Here is a 19,577-nt window from a genome sequence, read left to right as displayed (position 1 = left end):
ACTCATTTGATTTCACCCACTTGTAAAGTTTATTGTGTATTGAAATAAGCCTAGAACATTAAAAAATCTAAAAATTAGTATATGCCTCATCTGTGAGTAAAAAATTGGATCGAAATCAGAACACATTCTAAAATTTTACATCCGCATACAAGATTCCAACAAATTTGTGAATTACACAGGGTAATATTTTGGTTAGTTTTCTGGTCCATGTAATATGGCCATTAAGTAGTAAGTATATTATTAGAAATTGCATACCTAAAATCATTTTTTAACCCATGTCCAACAAATATAACCCCTTTGTCCACAAGGTACCGTAACTTCTGGTATGTACTCTTCAGTGTTGTGAGATGTTTTGAGCTAAAGTTGGCATCCAAATCTCCTGGTTTTATGCCGGAAAACTTTGTTAAATAATCCACAACCTGTATAAAGTAAAAATATATTAAACATGTCTCCTCACACAATCAGGTGTTTTCATGTGAATGCATTTTACTGAGACCGGTAGTTGAGAGAAGGATTTCTAAAAATAAATTAAAATTATTAGTTATGAACCTTAACCTGAGAGTTGCAGGAAAAGATGCAATACTTTGGTGACCCCTGATCATTAATGAGATCACAATAAAATATTACAATGAAAAAACATCATCTAAAATAAATATCTCATGAAAACCATGGCGGGGATCGAACCCGAGACCTCTAAGCATGGTAGGCAAACGCGCTGACTACGAGGCAGACGAAATATGTTCATTAAATAAAAAATATTTTGAATATGAAATTGAAAAAATATTTGGTAAACTGAAACTCATAGGTTGATGAATTTTTAATTATTTGTATTTCCATTCCTATATTTTTTATTTCTTATAAGATAATTATTTAATTGGATGAGGTATGTAAATAAATATATTGAAATAAAAATGTAAATAAAATACTGAAAATGAAAATAAAATACTGAAAATCAAAATAAAAATACTGAAAATTTTTTTAGACCTGCTCTTGAGTAGAAATATAGTCATCTATGAAAGGAATTCCCTCTAAAGGACCTTGTCTGTAATCAAAACAATAATTCATCCATTAAAAAAAAAACAGTAAAAATCTGAATATCAGCAGGCCATCGGTTGCTTCACTAACAATCAGAGAAATATTTTTTCAATACACATCTAAATTATTATATCAGGTTCGGTAAAAAGTCATTTCATATTTTGCGCCCTTTGTTTTCAACTAAGTATATCTCGTTCATTATTGGTCACATCGGATCATACGATACGGCGTTGTAAAGGAGTGAGTGTATACTACAAACGCTTCTTTGACATTATTGCGCTTTGAGTTTGTGTTACACAACAGTGGTTCGAGCGATTTCATTCTGGTGTAGAGGAGGTGAATGATGCACCACGCTCTTGCAGGCCTGTCGTCAAAAATGTCGATAAAATCATGGGAAATATCAAGATAGACCGTCATGCTAGCAGTTGTAGCATCACCTAGGAGCATTTGCAGAAGGTTGGATTATCGAGCTGACGCAAAAAAAACTCATGGACTGAATTTCTATCTGCGAATCGCAACAAAATCGACCATTTCTGAAGCGGATGTTGACTGGTGATGAAAAATGGGTCACTTACAACACTGTCAAGTGACAGCGATCGTGGTCCAAAGCTAACAAAGCGGCGCAGACCGTGGCCAAGCCAGGACTGACGGCCAGAAAGGTGTTGCTGTGTGTTTGGTGGGATTGCAGGGAATACTCTACTATGAGCTGCTCCCCTATGGCCAAACGCTCAATTCTGTCCTCTTGGATTTCAAGTTGGGTTCTCGTTGGCAACAAGTTATCGAACAGAACGGCGCATATTTGACTTAAATCAGATGATTATAACAATTTTTATAAAGCATTGAAATAAAGCGAAAAATACGAAATTACTTTTTCCCCAACCTGTTATTTGCATTCCAATACATCAAATTGTTTGTACAAAAATACTGGATTTGATCCGCTAGGGCAGTGATCAAGGTGCGGCTCGTGAGACACATGAGGTTCTTTGGCAATTTGAGTGTGACACTTTGACGAATGTCGTGTTTAAAATACTTTTTATTTCAATTTTAATATTTCAACATTAGGCTACTAATACTGAGAACAATATTTTAACAACATACAAACCTGACTCATTGAAACTTTCCAAGGAAATGCTAGGCCTTTGCATTTATTTTAATAATAGAAATGTAATCAATAAATAAGATTGTTATCAAGTATGATACTTATACAGTTTTATTCAGTACTTGTATTTAGTTTTAACAGACTTCTAAAAAGAGGGTTTTTGTGCAGAAATTTATTTCTTTTGATTAACGCGTTTGCCAACCATGGCGCTAAGGATTTTATAAAGACGAACAATTATTTTCAAAAGGCAGAAAATTTCTCGAGAAGGAACTCCGGAAGTCTTTCTAATCTGGAATTATTGTTGATATTTGTCATTCTTAGTTAAGTCTACAAACGACTGGCCATATTCAAAATATTGCTGATTAAAATAACTAGTCTAAAAAAAGGTACGGATTTTCAGTTGTTTCCTGGTGGGATAAATATTTTTAGTACAATCTCACCCACTTTAAATAAATATTTCAGCTTTTTTGCATTACAAAATTGAACTGAAATTGGGGCACTGAATGACTATGCCCTGTGGCCCTTTCATACATTATGTTCCGTTGTTCTTGTCTCTACGGCAGAGATGAAGTTAAGTTGAAAGTAAAAGCCCTATGTGTAATAAGTTAGTCTTGCACAATATAATGCACTGTGTTAAAACAGAAAATGCTAAATTGCTTTCTTCGGTCGACACCCAGATTTCTAGTGAAATAATTTGGCATGTGTGTCATCAACCTAAGGACGATGTACCCACATAAGTGTGATTGTTAGAAAACAACAACAAAGAAGACAGTAAGTTTACCCTCGAACGCAGGTAATCCTGGCAACAGAAAGATGACTCGGTCGTACAGTAGATAGTCGGCCGTCACTCCTCAGTTCAGCCTCTCCTTGGTTAAGGGTCACAAATTCAGCATCCATTCCGACCAATTCACCTGGGAATGAGTAATAAATATTCTGTATTATCATGTTGGAAACCCTAAAACTTTTACACTATAATTTATTTGGAGCGATTTTCGTAATGGATGATTCGGTGATAATAAAAGTATAATTATTATTATATTTTATGCAATAATGAATTAAATCTAAATAATATTTTAAATAGAACCACCAATTTGACATAACATACCTATATATTAAGTTTTTTTCCAAAAATATCACACAACTCACAATTTCGCACTCCTGCTGGTATAATATGGATAATATGTAGGTAGTTCTAAACTATTTGGTATGTAATTTAAGGTGTATAAAAATAAAGTAAAACACATCTAATATTCAATTGGGCATTGTGTAAGAAAAACGGCGGCCTCCGTGGTGTAGTGGTCAAGACGCTTGACTCACACATGGAAGGTTCCGGGTTTGATTCCCGGTGAGAGCAAAAAAATTAAATGTGATTTTTCACAAGCCCGGGTGTTCTATGATGTAATTCACCACTGTAATTGAACCTCCTGACCAGATAAATATTTAGGGAAAAAATATACATAAAATTATTAAAGCATGTTTTTTTTAAAAAATTAAATTTAAAAAAACACATTGGCGGTGTTGATTAAAAAAATAAAAAATATTTTTAATTAAATCATAGATCAATATGAATAATCCCCAATTAAGATCGTTTATACAATTTTTCTGCAGTTTTTAATTTCCTCAGTTCAACACTTTTTTTCGCTGCTCTCTTGAAAAGTGTAAAACAGGGGTTTTGCTGTAATATGATAATAAATTTTTGTTGGTATCCAAATAAAGCTTCATATTGTCTTTTTGCAATCGAGGGCCAGTTGGAGTTTGTAATATTGTTTACCTTTCTTAGGCATCTCGTGGGCGGCGAGAGGTGTGAAGGCGCTCGTGCTGTCCGAAGTGGTGATTCCCCCAAATATGTTATTGGTGGTCGGGAGAAGGGCGCCATTGTCGGCAGTCAGCGGTGGTAATCGGCTCGTCCTGGATGACTCACTTTCATAGAACAGGACACAGGGGATCTTCCATTCCAAGTTGAACCAGCTCACCTCACTTTGAGGTATCGCTGTGACACTAAAAAGGTAGTGAATTTGGCATTAATAATTTATAAAATTGCATTATTATCGATACCATGTCTACCTGGACCATGCTGTATGTGTATTTAAACTATTTTCCAGCTTCGCAAAACCTCTGCGTTATATTTAGTTGGTATAAAATAAAAACATTTTACTTTTTAAAATGATTATTGAAGGCATAATAATTTAATCTATAATTTAAGAAAAGTACCACAAAATTTGTTTGATTTAAAAAAATGCTTTTATTTATTTTTAAAAACCAAAACTAAAGTTTTTTCATTAATAACTTTTCAGTTCAATTAATTATCTTTAAATAGTTAGAATAAATTTTACTTAAATAATTTGTCTTTTTATGAGTACCGATACCTAAAGTTTAGTCAGAAGAGGTCGAAAAGTAATTACAATGTTTTAATTTTAAAAAAATTTGCAACAGAGAGGGAAAACATTTTTGAGAAGGGAATATGGAGTCCGAATGTTGGCTTGCTTACTATTACCTTGAAAAAAGACTTTTCATTGATAAGTAGGTACCTAGGTACTTGGTTGAATTCCAAAACATAAAATAAATAGAATTCTTTTTGCAAATGTCAAACTCGGCTCTTTTCACCAACAGGGGTGTATTTTATTCAAGAATACGATTCTCAAAATTGTATTTCATGTCAGTTAATATTTATTTATATTTTCCAAAAAATCCAGTAAAAAGAAATAAATGGGGAGATTGTGAAGAAAGAATCTGATTGCGATCCATAAAAAGCGAATGTTGTTTGTAAACTTTCAAAATACAACACAAAAAACAACATTCTTCCATTTCTTTATGTAATATGCATTCTCGTCTAATGTAACCCTGGTAAGTCGATGAAAAAAGATTTATGCTTCTAAATTTTTTTTACAGATTCGATTTAAAAATTTAATATCTACGAAAACGCGCAGCGCGAAGATCTACATTTCGCTAAAAACCGCACGTAAATCGGTAAGCCGTTTAGGAGAAGTTCAGTGACATCACATGTACAGAGGAATTATATATCTATAAAGATTTGAAAAAATAATAAAATGAACTGCCTCTTTGACATCAGTTTCTATACACGTAATGCATTTACAAAAAAACATTGGATATAATATGTAAGTTACATACCTGAAATCGTTGAAGACATACCACTGCGGCTGGCCGTTCTGAGGGGCCTTATTGTGTACTTCATCTCCTTGCATTTTGACCAAAGCCACTATGTTCTTGTGGGTGTCGTCAATATGGCATACCACTGCACTGAGGGAATACTCCTTAGAAGCAGCGTCAGGAGAGAAGTAATTAGAGTCTGTGAATATATCACCGCCTGAACCATTTATGCGGATATTGTTTGTCAAGTCCAACTGGAATGTTAAAATTACACATGTACCAATTACTTTTCAATAACTTTGTTTTTATTTGAATAGGGAAAAATCACATTTTTTATTACAATTTTAATTAGTAAGAGTCTATGAAATTCTGTCAAGTAGAAAAAAAAAGTTTGTACTTATTTCTAGCACAATTTTTTTTTTTAATTCACACAAAAACGGTCAGTTTCATTGGCCACATCCCTAACATGTCACGATTCGGTTAAATTTTGAACTTTGTGATCTTTTAATTTTAAATACAATATTGTCATGAATCTTGATGTTATAGAGCTTCAAATGTTAAAACTATGAATTTCTTACTAGTATTCAGCAGAATCTTTTATTCGATTTTGAATAAAGTCAGTTTCTCAATACCGCCAAATAATTGTACAAGTCTCACCTTAGGGGGTTCTTTAGTTTTGTCGGTCCTGCAAATGCCTAGTCTCCCGGTGGTGGGGTCCAGACGAGCGCGCATGTGGTGTGGGAGCCAGGGTAGGGAGCCGGGAGCCGTTCCCCCGGATCGGTGTGGAGCTGATGCTTGAGATGCAAACTGCCATCGGTTTGGAGGGCTAAATTCATAATATTCATTTTATATGCAGAAATAAAAGATATTGTTAGGCAACAATTTTTTGGCGATCAACTTTTACGGACGATTCGATTAATGTTATTTATTGACAATTTTTAATGGAATTCCGATGTATTAGGGACCTGAATAAGTTTTCGCTGTAATCAGTAAAGATCCACCATTAGGTCAAAGTGTAAACAAAATATTTTTTCGTAGTGTTTACATGCCAAATTTTGCGCCAAAAAAATAGAATTTGGCCTGAAGCAAGATGGCAAAGCCGAAAGAAAAACGGCCGCAATACGAGAAGAGACACAATAAAATAATTTTGCAACATGACAAAGCTCAGCCACATGTTGCAAGGCCAGTCAAAACATACTTAGAAATGCTCAAATGAATATTGCTACCCCACCCGTTGCATTCACCGGACATTGTTCCTTCCGATTACCACCTGTTCCGATCAATGGACTCACGGCCTGGTTGAGCAGCACTTCTACTCTTATGAAAATGTCAAAAAATGTATAGATTTGTAGATACTCCAAAAGATGAGTCCTTTCTTCGATAGTCGCTAGCGATGGACAGTACAGTTGTCTCTTAGTAATCGATTATTGAAAACGCCGGATTACTGGAAATCACTAATAATGATGCATTGAACGCCAGAAACAAAAAAATGAGTAAATTATTGTCTCAAACTAAATTCAAAGTAGGTGCAGTGTAATCGTCCATTTTGTTTAAGTGTCTATTTTTTACATTTTACTAAATTGTGACATGCGGTTGACACAAAGAATTAAGTCTTTACATCAATGAATTATGATGCAGAAAGTTTAAAAATTTGGTAATAGAAATATTATTTGAAGTTATAAACATAATTTGGAAAGAAGATTGTTATCAGAACATTTATCAGTATATTAGAACAGTTATCATAAAAGTGTGAAACAGTTTTGCCACGGTGTAAATGACCGTTGATATTCTGTGGTGACATACTTAAAAAAGCGATAAATAAAATGTCCCAATATTTAAGGAAAAAATCGTTGCAATAATTTTGTGCAATTTCAAATGTTTGTTTATGTGTTTTTAAGGTTAAGTATCTACATAAAGTTATTTAAACATGTTTTTTAAAATTCAATAAAAAAAACGAAGGGGTATTGACTGAAAAAATACAAAATGTTTTTAATGAAATCATAGGTAAATATGAATAATCCCTTCCCCAATTATGACAATTTCTCTGCAGTTTTTCGTTTTCCTCTCTTTGACGTTTTCCTCAATTTAACACTTTTTTGTTGCTCCCTTGAAAAGCGTAAAACAGGGCTTTTACTGTAAAATTCAAAATATCCAAAAATGATATGTCTTCATAAATGGCATCAAATAATATTTCTTCAAAAACTAAATAAAAATACTTAGTTTTTAAAAAATACAAAAAAAATAATATTTTACCGACCGGTTTCGAAGCTTCTTTATCAAGGTATACTTAACTATCGAATCTTATCCTATTTCCTATTTTATTATAACAGTGATTACTAAATAAAATAACAGTGATTTGTCATGCAAGAGGTCTCGGGTTTGATTCCTGACATGGTTGATGTAAACTATTTATTTGAAAAGGTGTTTTAACACCAGAATATTTCATAGTCCCTGGACTGGTACCTGAAGCGTAAGACCGATCATCTTACCTTCATGTAACAAAAATGATCAAGATACGCTGCAATTAGTGTACCGATGCAGTGCCCTATGCTCCATTAGGTGCGAAAGGGGACTGATGATGATGATGATTATTAAATATTATCGAATAAATAAAAATCAATAAGTTTTTTTGTCATTTTCTCTTGTAAAGATGGGAATTTTAAAGTGCTATAGTGCTTCAAATATATTATAAAAATTTATTTAAAAATTTATATTTTATAATATTCCACTTGCAGTTTTATTTTATGAGCTTTTAGTTTTAAAAGTGCAATATCTCAAAACTAATAAAATATTAGTTACCAACTTGCGTCAGAAACCTGACAATATTTATCAATATAATAAAGTAGAAAAATACAATAAATAAAATTAAAAAAATAAAACAACTTTGTTTTTAACCACTAATTTTTATTTTTCACCGACCGGTTTCAAAACAAACAAGCTTCTTTGTCAAGGTATATGTAACTAATGAATTGATTCCTTTTTATTTTATTTCTATCATGTTCACTAAATACTACACGTGGACCAATAAATCAAGTGTTTTTTTTTCCTACATGGGTGGTAATCTGATATCATTATTTTCGAAGTAAGCCAGGAGAGGACTAAAAGAAATATTGTTTATTTGGTTATTAATTATTGTTTTCTTATTATGAATCGCTTTTTTAATTTTCAAGATTTCTAAGTAGTCTAATTTTAATATTTTATTTTCAACATGAAGTACTTTTAATCCAGTGTCTTTATTGAAGTTATGATTATTTTCTATCAGACGATTTGCGAATTCAGAAAAATTATTATTATTTAAGCATCTTAAGTGTTCTTTTACTCTAATATTAAAGTTTCTTTTAGTTTTTCCAATGTAGATTGAATCGCAATCATTACAATTGAATTGGTATATTCCAGATTTATTGTATTTATGGACTTTGTCTTTGTGATTTTTTAACAATGTTCCTATATTATTAGTTGTGTAGAAAGCCGGTTTAATGTTTGATGGTAGGAATTTGATGATTTGATCAATTCATTAGTTACGTAAACCTTGACAAAGAAGCTTGTTTGCTTTGAAACCGGTCGGCGAAAAATAAAAATTAGTGGTTAAAAACAAAGTTGTTTTATTTACTTTATTATAATGAATAACCACAAAGTTAGTGCTTCAAATATAAACTTTATATATATAGAAAAATACAGCACGCGCGCAACATACCGCATCCCGAGTATTTTTGGCAGTGCCCAGATACAAGGAAAAATTGCTCTTTGCCAGATGAGGAAAGCTGCCCGAAGGAGCTCTATGTAATCCGGAAGCTTCGGCATATTTGTGCAGAAAGAGGTGATCCAGAAGTTCATCATATGTACTTCATTGGATTGAGGAAAAAGGGGAAGTGAAAATCAACGGACGGAAGAATTGAAGAAATATCAATATTTTAACACAGGCAGAATGGTGAATGTAAAGTAGCTACTTAAACCATCAGTAGATAAATACAGCCAAATAAATTCAAAGTAAAAAAAAAAACTAGATTAGGTAATATTATTCATACTCACTCATCTGGGTGTTTGAATTTACAACCGGGCCTAGAACAGTTATGGCCGTACCGACACGGCCGGCTACTGTATGCAGTGGGGATTGTGGTAGTGGTTCCGTCATGGTAAACTGGATGACCGCTACTACTTAATGACATCTAGAAAGGCGATATCTAATATTGTTATAAATAATACCAAGCGGAATTGGGTAAATCTCATATGAGTTTACCATTATCAAGGTTGCAGTACCACTTTATTAACAAGAGATAATCCTTTACGCATGTTTATTATGTTCCACTTACACGAAGGTTAACAAGAGACTCGTGTTTATTATATTTTATTAACCGATACGGCAAAAAGACCTTTTACAAAAATTATAATATAAACATATTTGGTTTAATTAACGCATTCAATACTTTTTACCCGAGATTTAATCTAAAAATTATATTACACATTCAAAAGAAGTTTAAAACAATTGACAAATAAATAAATAAAATTAAATAATAAAACATTTTAAAGGATCAATATAACAAGAAAATCATAAAGCACTGTTTAATATAATATTTATACTAGATGTTTAGTTACCATTCACCATCTTTGAAAAAATTCAATAGGTTTGTTCTACAAGAACAATACCCTACAATAAATGTATCCGATACGTGGAAATAACTATTGCCGAGTTCCTGGAGTCTATTTATACGGCATTACAAGTATACACTGTCTGTGAATAGTTAAATATTTGTCTGTCCAGAGGGATAAAAAATAAGGTTCTGTGTGTGCAGTAGAACCAGAATCCTGTAGTGTTTTAGAATCAATGCCTACTCAAGTAAAAATCCTAAGAAAAAAAGGAGTGGAAAAAAGTCCCTCTCATAGTCTTGTGGTTGGTGCATTCGGCTACCACGCTCGAGGTCCGAGGTATATTTAAGTAGTAATATTTTACTGCTCCTGGACTGGCCCCTGAAGTGTAAAATTGCTCACATTCGTGTAACAGATGATCGAAACACGCTGTGTTTGGTGTACTGCAGCAGTGCCCTATGCATCATCAGGTTTGTATAGGGGGTTGAGATGTGATCATTAGTTTATTGAAATGTCCAGAAGAGCCGTTTTATGTGAGAATTCCATTAAAATGATAAATAATGTATATATATGAGAGCAGTTGTATGTACAAAGACACATCGTCAGTATGATGGTGAAACCCTCTTAATTACAAAATTTGAGAAAACAAGTTATAAATGCAGTTAGGTACATGCCATTTTTTGTGCTTTATCAATTGCTATAATCCTCTAAATCTTCTGAGGTTAAGTTTCAAAGTTATCATTTGTATAAATACCGACAATTAAAAAAAAAATGTTTTCTGGTGAAAACCGTTATTTTAAGCGGCATCCGTTCAGCAATTTTGAGGTAGTTGGAAAATGAGTCGACAAATGGTTTGCCGCAAAAGACTAACAGTTTTTCTGGCATGGTATTCATAATTTACGTGAAAGATGGGTGAAGTGTGTAGAAGCTGATGGCCAATATTTTTAATAAACAGAAAATAAATTTCCCTTGAAAATTACGCGTTTTCTTATGCATACGCCTGGTAAATGCATGATTTTTTGTATTGAATTTAAAAAAAGTGTTTTATGGTGTATTTTAAGGTGAACTTTTGGGAAAAAATTATAAAAAAATCCTAATGTCATAAATATATAATACTGAAAAAAAAGCATGTTAATGTAAATTTACATCATACTATAATTCACAATTACTTTATTGAATTTGATATCTTTTACCATACAAAAATTCACATAGAAAAATTATAATTAACCGAAATTCGAATATAAAACTTTGCAAAACTCCAGAAATGACAAACACGCGCAGTCAAAATTTCAACTCACATAAATCATAGACAAAAGGGTGGATTTTATTTTTCTTTAATCTTAAATCCATAGATGAATTCTCTAAATTATTACTAGACTTAAAAAATAATCCACTATTTAGGATTGTCAATAATTATACCTAAATATTTGGTATGATGGAAATTTCCAGTACGATACATTTAAGGGTTTATTACTTTCGGCATCTCATTTAATCTATATGATACAGATTGCTCGTTCCCTTGATTCTTGATTTTAGTAGTCTGAAACATTCACCTTCTCTCGAAGAATAGCCATGGATTTCATTATTATACTGAACATGTATGAGGGTAAGAAAAATATTTATTATATAATATTGGAATCAACTGTCTTTACGTGGAATAAATACAAGCGGATTGGTGTACGTACACATTATTGAAAATATAATTAAAGAAAAATATGTGCATATTTATGAAAAAAATTACAACTTACAAACTCCATTTGTTTCTGCCAGAAATCTTTTTCCGCTTGCGAGTTGACACTACAGTTGATAGCTAATAAGTGCGGGAGTTGTCGTACTGAGCAGCACTGAAGGGTTGGACTAAACTTACTGCATCCTTCACACCTGTTTATCAAAATACATTTCGGAATATTATTCACAATCACTCAACGATACATAGTTTGTAGTTGGATACGCAGTAACAGCACTTTCTTCACATTCCAGAAAAATGTTTTTAAGAGCGTGGCTCTTCCGCTTATACTAAAAATGCCTCATGTCTCTTGCGCTGTGCTATCCCTCCCAATCAAAGGGAAGTAGGGGTGCCTTTCTAACCCCCGGTGTTGCAATTTTCAAATGTAGTTCTAACAATCCTTTCACTATGACTATGAACTTGAAGTAGTTAATAACATTAAAATAAGTGAATGAGCGCAGTTTTTGTTATCATTTGTGTGTGTAATTGTAATATGGTCATGCGAAAGAATGAAAATATCTGACACAAGCCTTGCATACAATTTGTCAAACTTACAGTGAAAGGAATGAAAGAAATGAGTTGAATTGAATTGAAATTTAAAATTTAAAAAATATAGTTTTCCAATGTTTTACAAAAAAATATGTTTCTTTAAAACTGGTCTAAACTTTGCTAACTCTCAAATTACGGGTTCCGAATAGACGTTTTTTATTGCCATGCAACCAGTGCAAATTCCAATTATAACCGTTTTCAATATTTACTTGCTTACTGAAACAGTTGTATGCATTTAAATTAAACTTTTTTTGGGTCATTCTATAAATCTATCATTCTTTTTTTTTTAAATGTCCAACAGTTTAATTATTATAAAAGAACCTTTTGATATTTTTTAATCATACATTTACTTTTTTAGATGACTGGTTTCCTACATTTAAATTACATATTTTAAGAAAATCAATTATAATTTGAATTGAACTCGAGAGTGAATGCTATTGCCATAAAATTTGATACAATGCAAAATATTTTATTTTGAAAAAATGCATTTTAGTATTTTGTAAAATAATATGTAATTTAATTTGGCATCTTTTAAAAAATATCAACCTCCGAAATTAAGTTTTTTTTTTTTGAGAAAATTAAATTTCTAAAATATATACACCCAGCAATGACTTTCAAAACTTACCATGCGGGGGTAGTTTTTCTAGGACATAGTGATCCTTTTAAAACATCCGTAAAAGGTACCGGCTCATTAGAACTCAGGTGATACTGGAGGTTACACAGTAACACAATGGATTCTTTGTACTCCTAAAACAGATGCATAATATAATTTATTATATTTTAAATACATCAAGTTACAATATTTTGAGTTTGTCCAACTGTTTATAGACAATTTATGGTTTTACCTATTTATCCCCTAGTTATGCATAATATCATCGCTGTTCAGGCAAGTCAACAACCCAAAAAACATAATTTTGATCAATCGCAATTTGCGGAGACCAAGGAAAAATCTATTTTTTGTGTTTTGAAGGTTTCATGTTAATAAATTACATTCATGACTATTTAATAAACTCCATTGATACCTTTTTTCTTCTGATACATTAAAAAAAATATCTGGAAGGTTTTTAAAGAGGCAAAGTGGCTAAAATTTGTTTACTATCTGGACAATTCAAGCTATAAGAGTTGGTGATAGGAAGGAAATATTGGAAATAATTATTATAATATTGTTAAAAATGTCTTTTTTTAACAATATTACAATTCAAGAAATATTCTATTAAACGTTTCTTTTAAATGTTTTAATATTTAATAATATAAAGTCTCATAGTAAAAAACAAATAATTCGTATTTATGCAAAAAAATTCTAACTAAGTTACCTCTTAAAGGACATAATTTTAAGCATCGAATGGCATATTTAACTCAAAACTGTCATTTTTAGGTTAGCGACTTTTGCCAGAACACGATAATATGTAACAATACAATTTTTAAAATAAGTATGATAAATGGTTAACAATAATGAAAAGTAACTTTTGAATTAAAGCCTCCATCTTATAAATTAAGCTTCATTAATTGGTATGTTTTTAATTGTAGACGTTAAGTAATTTTTCTATTTTCATCATGAAAAACACAATTAAAAACTTTGGTACGCATATTAAAACATTGTTTTAAAATAAGCATAAAAACCGCAAATAAAGATTTAATGCATGTGCAATTTCATTTTGTGCTATTGTTAAACTTCAAATAAAAGTTTCAAAGTAGTAAACATGTACCTCTCTATTGCATTTCAAACACTTGTGGATTTGTAATTGTTTGGTCCCAAACAATCGAGATATTTCAGTTTCGTCTCCGTTAAACTTCTTGGAATGTTCATCGTATGGTACTCCATCTGTCGCGCTCTCTTCTTTATTCTGCTGTACGTCAAATATATTGGGATCTTCTCCTCCTTCGTCATCTGATAACAAAAGATAAAGGTCAATTAAATTTGCTAGTTAAGTAATATTACATTTTGTAATCAACTCTAAACACAAACAACAAAAGCAGATTTAGAATAAATAAATAAAACAACATTTAATATAATGCATAACAAGTATTTAAGCAGAGAGAAATATTTATTACAGTTCTTGTATTTATTGAGATGAACAATGTTCTTTTAAGAAAGAGATCGATCCACAGGATTTATTAGGAACCAAGCATTACACCACTTTATTCTCCAGAGTATGGCAGATGGTAAAGTACCATATTAACCTAATTGGAACACATCACTATTTATTGAATCGGTCTCAGATTTTTTACAATATCAGAATACTGTTGTTTAACCTCGTGATGTGATAATTCAAGTTATTTTTACTGTCCAAATAACACATTTGGATTTGTCAGTTGTCATTTGACAAAAATCGGATAAATCATATTTCTCGGATCAATAAATTTGCTATTACATATTGCAGTAATAGGCCCTACATTAAATTTTTTAGGGACAGTATAGAAAAAGGATGAATAAAATAAACCAAACAATAAAAAAAACAGAACTGGCAGAGGAGGAAAATAATCAGCTTAAATTGAAGCGATCGGGCATCGAAGACTTTTGGTTCATGATAAAGAGCATACATGCCTACACAGATGTTTATGTAGGAAGTGATGGCCGTAAACATGAGCGATTTCGCCTACTCCTAGAAATGGTAAGATGGTTTATAAACAGAAGCCATGCAGGTATTTTATCGAGCAAAACCGTAAAGGTATTTTGAAAGGATTGACTAACAGCTAAGTCTATGCGGTTAATACAAAAATAAAAAAGACAAGTGCCATAACAATTAAAATCACAGGTGCTAAACTGGGTTAACACAGAACAGATATGTCACTAGCAAATAATATTGCAGTTATCAAATAAAGTTTGTAATTGTGATCAAAAGCGTTTTGAATCGTAACTGAGTGAAAAAAACATAAAACCTAAAGAGATATAAAAATTAAACACACAATATTACCAACAATATTTTGAGTTTGTCCAAATTTTTGTAGACAAGGACTGGATTCAACTCCCTGGGGAGCTGTTTATATTAACATATTACAACAGAGATGAAGAACATTTAAGAAAAGGTAATATAGAAGTCTAGGAATCTACAGGGCTTATGACCTGTCAATGGCTGGTTTCAGTGGCCGCTTTACACACTGTGTAACATTCACCATTCTGCCTATATTTGAACATCTATATTCCTTCAATTCTTTCATCTGTTGATGTTTGTGAAGTTAAATTTGGACAAACTCAAAATATTGTTGATAAATTACCTGGTCCATGAAGAAGTATAGAAATTAAAAAAATAACATTTTCAGGCGTTGCCTAGTATGTAGGTGAAATAATTCAATTAGATGAATCTCACCCGCATAAATAAAGGTTTCGGCTCTTTAACTTCACAAACATCAACAGATGAAAGAATTGAAGGAATATAGATGTTCAAATAAAGGCCGAATGGTGAATGTTACACAGTGTGTAAAGTGGCCACTTAAACCAGCCATTGACAGGTCATAAGCCCTGTAGATGCCTAGACTTCTATATTACCTTTTCTTAAATGTTCTTCATCTCTGTTGTAATATGTTAACACAATATTATATTAAATACTGGAATTAATATGCATGCTACAATAATAACATACAATCTGTAGAAGATTCCCGATAGTTTAAAAATTAAGCATTAAATATAAGAATTTTGTAAGAATATCCAGCAAAATTAAAAAGTATTTGTCGGATAGTACCTAAGGCGATAAATGTGCAAGAGGCGGATAAACTAGGGTGAATATAATGTACTTGAAACTACGTTACATACATATATAGAGCATATATGGAATAGCCAACGATGCAATACAAAGCGGTTTGTCGGACAAACCTCGGATGCCGTATTGGCCGAGACCGTTGAACGAGTGCGTCGGGACCGTCGCGTCCTCGTAACGCGGATAGCAATGGTCATCTTTGGTGGCCAGTGCCGAGGGAGATAGCCACATATATTTACCCTCATCCTGCGTCATCATCAGACTAATTCTATCTCTCTCCTCCGCCTCTCTTCGCTTACTCCAGGAGAGGTTGGTCACGTCGTCGTTGGAGTTCTCGATGGGGGGGAACTCGGAATCCTCCAGAAGGAACTGTTCTCTGATGGACTCCAGCCGACTGTCGGAGAAGGAGGAATTGTGGATGGAAAGGGTGGTCATCCGCCCCTCTATGGTCTGGAAGAAGTCGTCCTGCTGTTTGTTTACTTCCACTTCCCGTCTTCTCGTTTCTAATATTTCATAGTGCATCTGATGTAGCATGAATCGATTCCAACTCTGAAATTTAATTAAAATAAGCGATTAATTTTTATTCAAACAATTTTTTTAAATAAGATATCTTTTATTTTAGCTACTGTCTTGTTCTCATTTTTTAAATAATGGTTGGAAATAATAGATTTATACATTTCCGAAAAATGTAGTGTATTTTCGGTGATACTGCAATACCGTATGACCTGTTTTTCATACAAAAATGTTTTACTGGGATATTCGTCATAGGGCCTAAGAGCCATTAATTTCAAATTATTGCTATTTTTAGTGTAAATAATGATAGTTTTTCTTATACACCAGCGGTATTTTTGGTTCATTAAAATCATAAATAATACAGTAAAACCTAATTTTTACGTTTTTCGATTTTACGTTTTCCCTCTTTTTACACCAAAATGTTCAGGACCCATTTTTCTTCATACATTCTCATACAAATATTCCCCCAATTAACGTTTTTTACATTTTTCATAACCCTGGTTAAACCAGGTTAACCCGATTAAAACATTTCGGAACTCATTTGATGTGTCAAAAAAGCCAAAATTATGTCGTAATAATGTTGCCGCGGCCCGTGCGCCACTTGTAAATAAATTTGTAACATGGAAGATTATATATTAACCTGTATGAGAGAGGCAAGATCAGTCTTCATCCTGGCTTCAGAGTCGGACAGTATAAGGTCGAGGGCTGAAGCTTCTGGAACGGTTCGGAAAGCTCGCAAGAAGTTGGAAGCTTGACACGGCGATCCTGATGATATATCCAGCATACTAAATAGAAAACCTACAAGAAATAAACTAAATCAAAACAAATAATACAATCAATCAAGACCAAATCCATTATACAACAGTGTAAGTCACTCTCCAAGCACAAAAGTTAGTCTCTTTTTTTGTAGTGTTACAGTGATAACATTTACTAGATGTATAAAATTAGATCTGTATAGAATTTTTAAAAAACATGTACCTCTTATGAAATATATTAATAAAAAAAATAAAAAATATAAAAAGTTTTGTACAGTATTGTAGCATCCATCGTCAGGGTGAGTTTTTTTATTTAGAAGAAAATAATTGGATGCAATATTGAGAACTTATTAATTAGATTTTTAAAAGAAGGATATTTTTGAAAGTTACTTATCATCGTTGCGCCGGTAATGTTTATTGATTCATTTATTATTTATTTATTATATTAGATATGCCCAGAGGGCTTTTACATGACAGGTACAAAATTAAAATTCAAGCATTTCAAGGTATAACAAGTTGATAATATGTAGGTCTAATAAATATGTATCTTGTTAGTTCCAGAATTAATTTTACGTAATGCAAATAAAGTAGGGTAGATTTTATTGAGAAACCTAGTAAATAAATTCATTTGACATATTGCAGTAGGTTACATTGTTTCGCTAACAAATGCAGTTGTTTTATGGACCAAGGGAGTCTCATAAATTTTGTGAAATCTGACCGGGATCCTGAACACGCATTCTCGGCGACAAGGTCGGAGCTGAAATGAACTAGAGGCGGGATGCAACCGGAGATATAGTTGGCTCTTTTTGGCACATGCCATTTATGTAAACAATCGATACCGTGGACAAAGGCGACGCTAGTTTTTACTATTTACGTAAACATAAGATGACTTCTCATTAGCTAAGAATGCACCAATTACAGACAGCGCTTTACAAAAGGATGTAATCGTTGCGTTGGAGCTGAGTATTTGTGTGTTCTTACAGTTAGTAAATTTGAAATAATTGCGTAAATAATACGGATATACTTTGGCCCGGTAAATGATAAGATGACATTGTCTTTCCTGAATAGGAATAATGTATTGTAATTTTATTTTAATGTAACATTCATATGTTTTAGCTAGATAAACTAGAATAGTAGCATTGACTTGTAGGATTTATTTGAACTTTTTATTATATAAATCATTATACAAAATTGTAGGATATATAAGTCAATGATAATATAAGCAATAATTAGTCTAGGTATTGTGTAATTATATCTTAAATTAAGAATTTGTGTATGGAATAAAAATAAACCATAAAAAAGGGAGTGTCCTAGAAAATAGGCGCGCCCAGATGTAGTAAAAAAGGGAATGGCTCCAGGGATCGAGGGAAATTATTTAAGCTTAGGTTTCTGAGAGAGACAGACAGGTCCGAACAAGAAGCCGCAAGAAAGAGACGAACGGAGATCGCCCAAAGAAGAAATTCGAGACACCATCTGGAGATTCAACAGTGATTCACCACTTTATTTGTAACAAACTGTTCTTTGTTATAATAAAGTGCTTGAGTAAAAAGTTCATCAGTTGTTTGACTTGAGAAGGAAAGGTGACCCCCTCACCTGAAAGTTCTATCTGTGCTGGTTTTCACATACCACTGTTGGTTTGAGCATAAACATATCTAATAAGCAGAAATAATTTTAAAAAAAAAGAATAATTAAGTATCAAATTACATTATGCTCTCTAGATATATATATATATATAAATAAAGATAAAATATATCATAAACGTAGGTAGATACACAATTAAATGTTTTTGAAAAATTCTAACAGTTTTAGGAAAAAAATTGAAGCATACAGTAGGTATTATTTAAACATAGGTAAGTAAAATGTAAGAAGTCAAAATGATTTCATAGCATTTGAATGGAATGGTGTTTTAAAGTCGTTTTGATTTTATTGCCGTAAGCATTTTAAATCTAAAAACCGACAATGGAATACAATTATTGAATATATGCTAATTAACATTTTTTAAATTGTTCAAGAGATTTAGGAAACAATGTACATTTTGATGATGGATTTATTTGTTACATTTTTTTTATTGATAACAAAAAGGAAAATAACGTAATTTATATTTTGTTGTAACAAAATAGTGTAATTTAAATGAGAAATTGAAAATAGTTTAAACTCGTTCAAAAAGGTGCTTACATACATCTGTGGGCGCCTATGACAGCACTACTATGCGGTGCTTGCAGCATGTGCGAGTAATTTGTTGTCAAAAAGGTTCATAGCTTTAGTATTTATCAAGTAGAGAGATAATGAATTCATGGTCACTAACAAAATAAGTTTTTAAACGAATAAATAATATAAGTAAATTTTAAACGCAGGGAATGGGTTCAAAAAGAAAGTTCACTTAACAAATATTGCCAGTGCAATGACGATGTTTTACACCTACCTAATTCACAGCTCAAACAAAACTCTTTGGCACATGTGTGCTTCAGTAATGCTCGTTTTACAGCACCAGTGTAGTATAAAACCTAGAAAGT

General features: G+C 32.2%; 1 protein-coding gene across 6 annotated transcripts in view; it reads right to left on the bottom strand.

Annotated features, from left to right (window-relative positions):
• The window catches only part of PAN2 (PAN2-PAN3 deadenylation complex catalytic subunit PAN2), a 36,259-nt gene that overhangs the window by 3,996 nt on the left and 12,686 nt on the right, over positions 1–19,577 (bottom strand). For 2 of the 6 annotated variants that reach the window (XM_088226132.1, XM_088226133.1), the window contains exons 11-23: positions 19,487–19,568; positions 16,950–17,107; positions 15,913–16,345; positions 13,808–13,989; positions 12,727–12,848; positions 11,575–11,707; positions 9,272–9,408; positions 5,900–6,068; positions 5,264–5,496; positions 3,906–4,132; positions 2,916–3,045; positions 985–1,042; positions 256–419 (exon numbers count right to left, since the gene is read on the bottom strand). In XM_088226132.1, coding sequence (XP_088082258.1) covers positions 256–419; positions 985–1,042; positions 2,916–3,045; positions 3,906–4,132; positions 5,264–5,496; positions 5,900–6,068; positions 9,272–9,408; positions 11,575–11,707; positions 12,727–12,848; positions 13,808–13,989; positions 15,913–16,345; positions 16,950–17,107; positions 19,487–19,568 — 2,228 coding nt within the window. The remainder of the gene's footprint in view (positions 1–255; positions 420–984; positions 1,043–2,915; positions 3,046–3,905; positions 4,133–5,263; positions 5,497–5,899; positions 6,069–9,271; positions 9,409–11,574; positions 11,708–12,726; positions 12,849–13,807; positions 13,990–15,912; positions 16,346–16,949; positions 17,108–19,486; positions 19,569–19,577) is intronic. The other 4 variants (XM_088226134.1, XM_088226135.1, XM_088226136.1 and 1 more) reach the window with 2 other exon arrangements.

This window comes from Micrasema longulum, unplaced genomic scaffold (genome assembly GCF_059751315.1).
Source record: "Micrasema longulum isolate JH-2025_06_02 unplaced genomic scaffold, ASM5975131v1 h1tg000411l, whole genome shotgun sequence".
Taxonomy (NCBI): domain Eukaryota; kingdom Metazoa; phylum Arthropoda; class Insecta; order Trichoptera; family Brachycentridae; genus Micrasema; species Micrasema longulum.
This window is presented reverse-complemented; position numbering and strand designations above follow the sequence as displayed.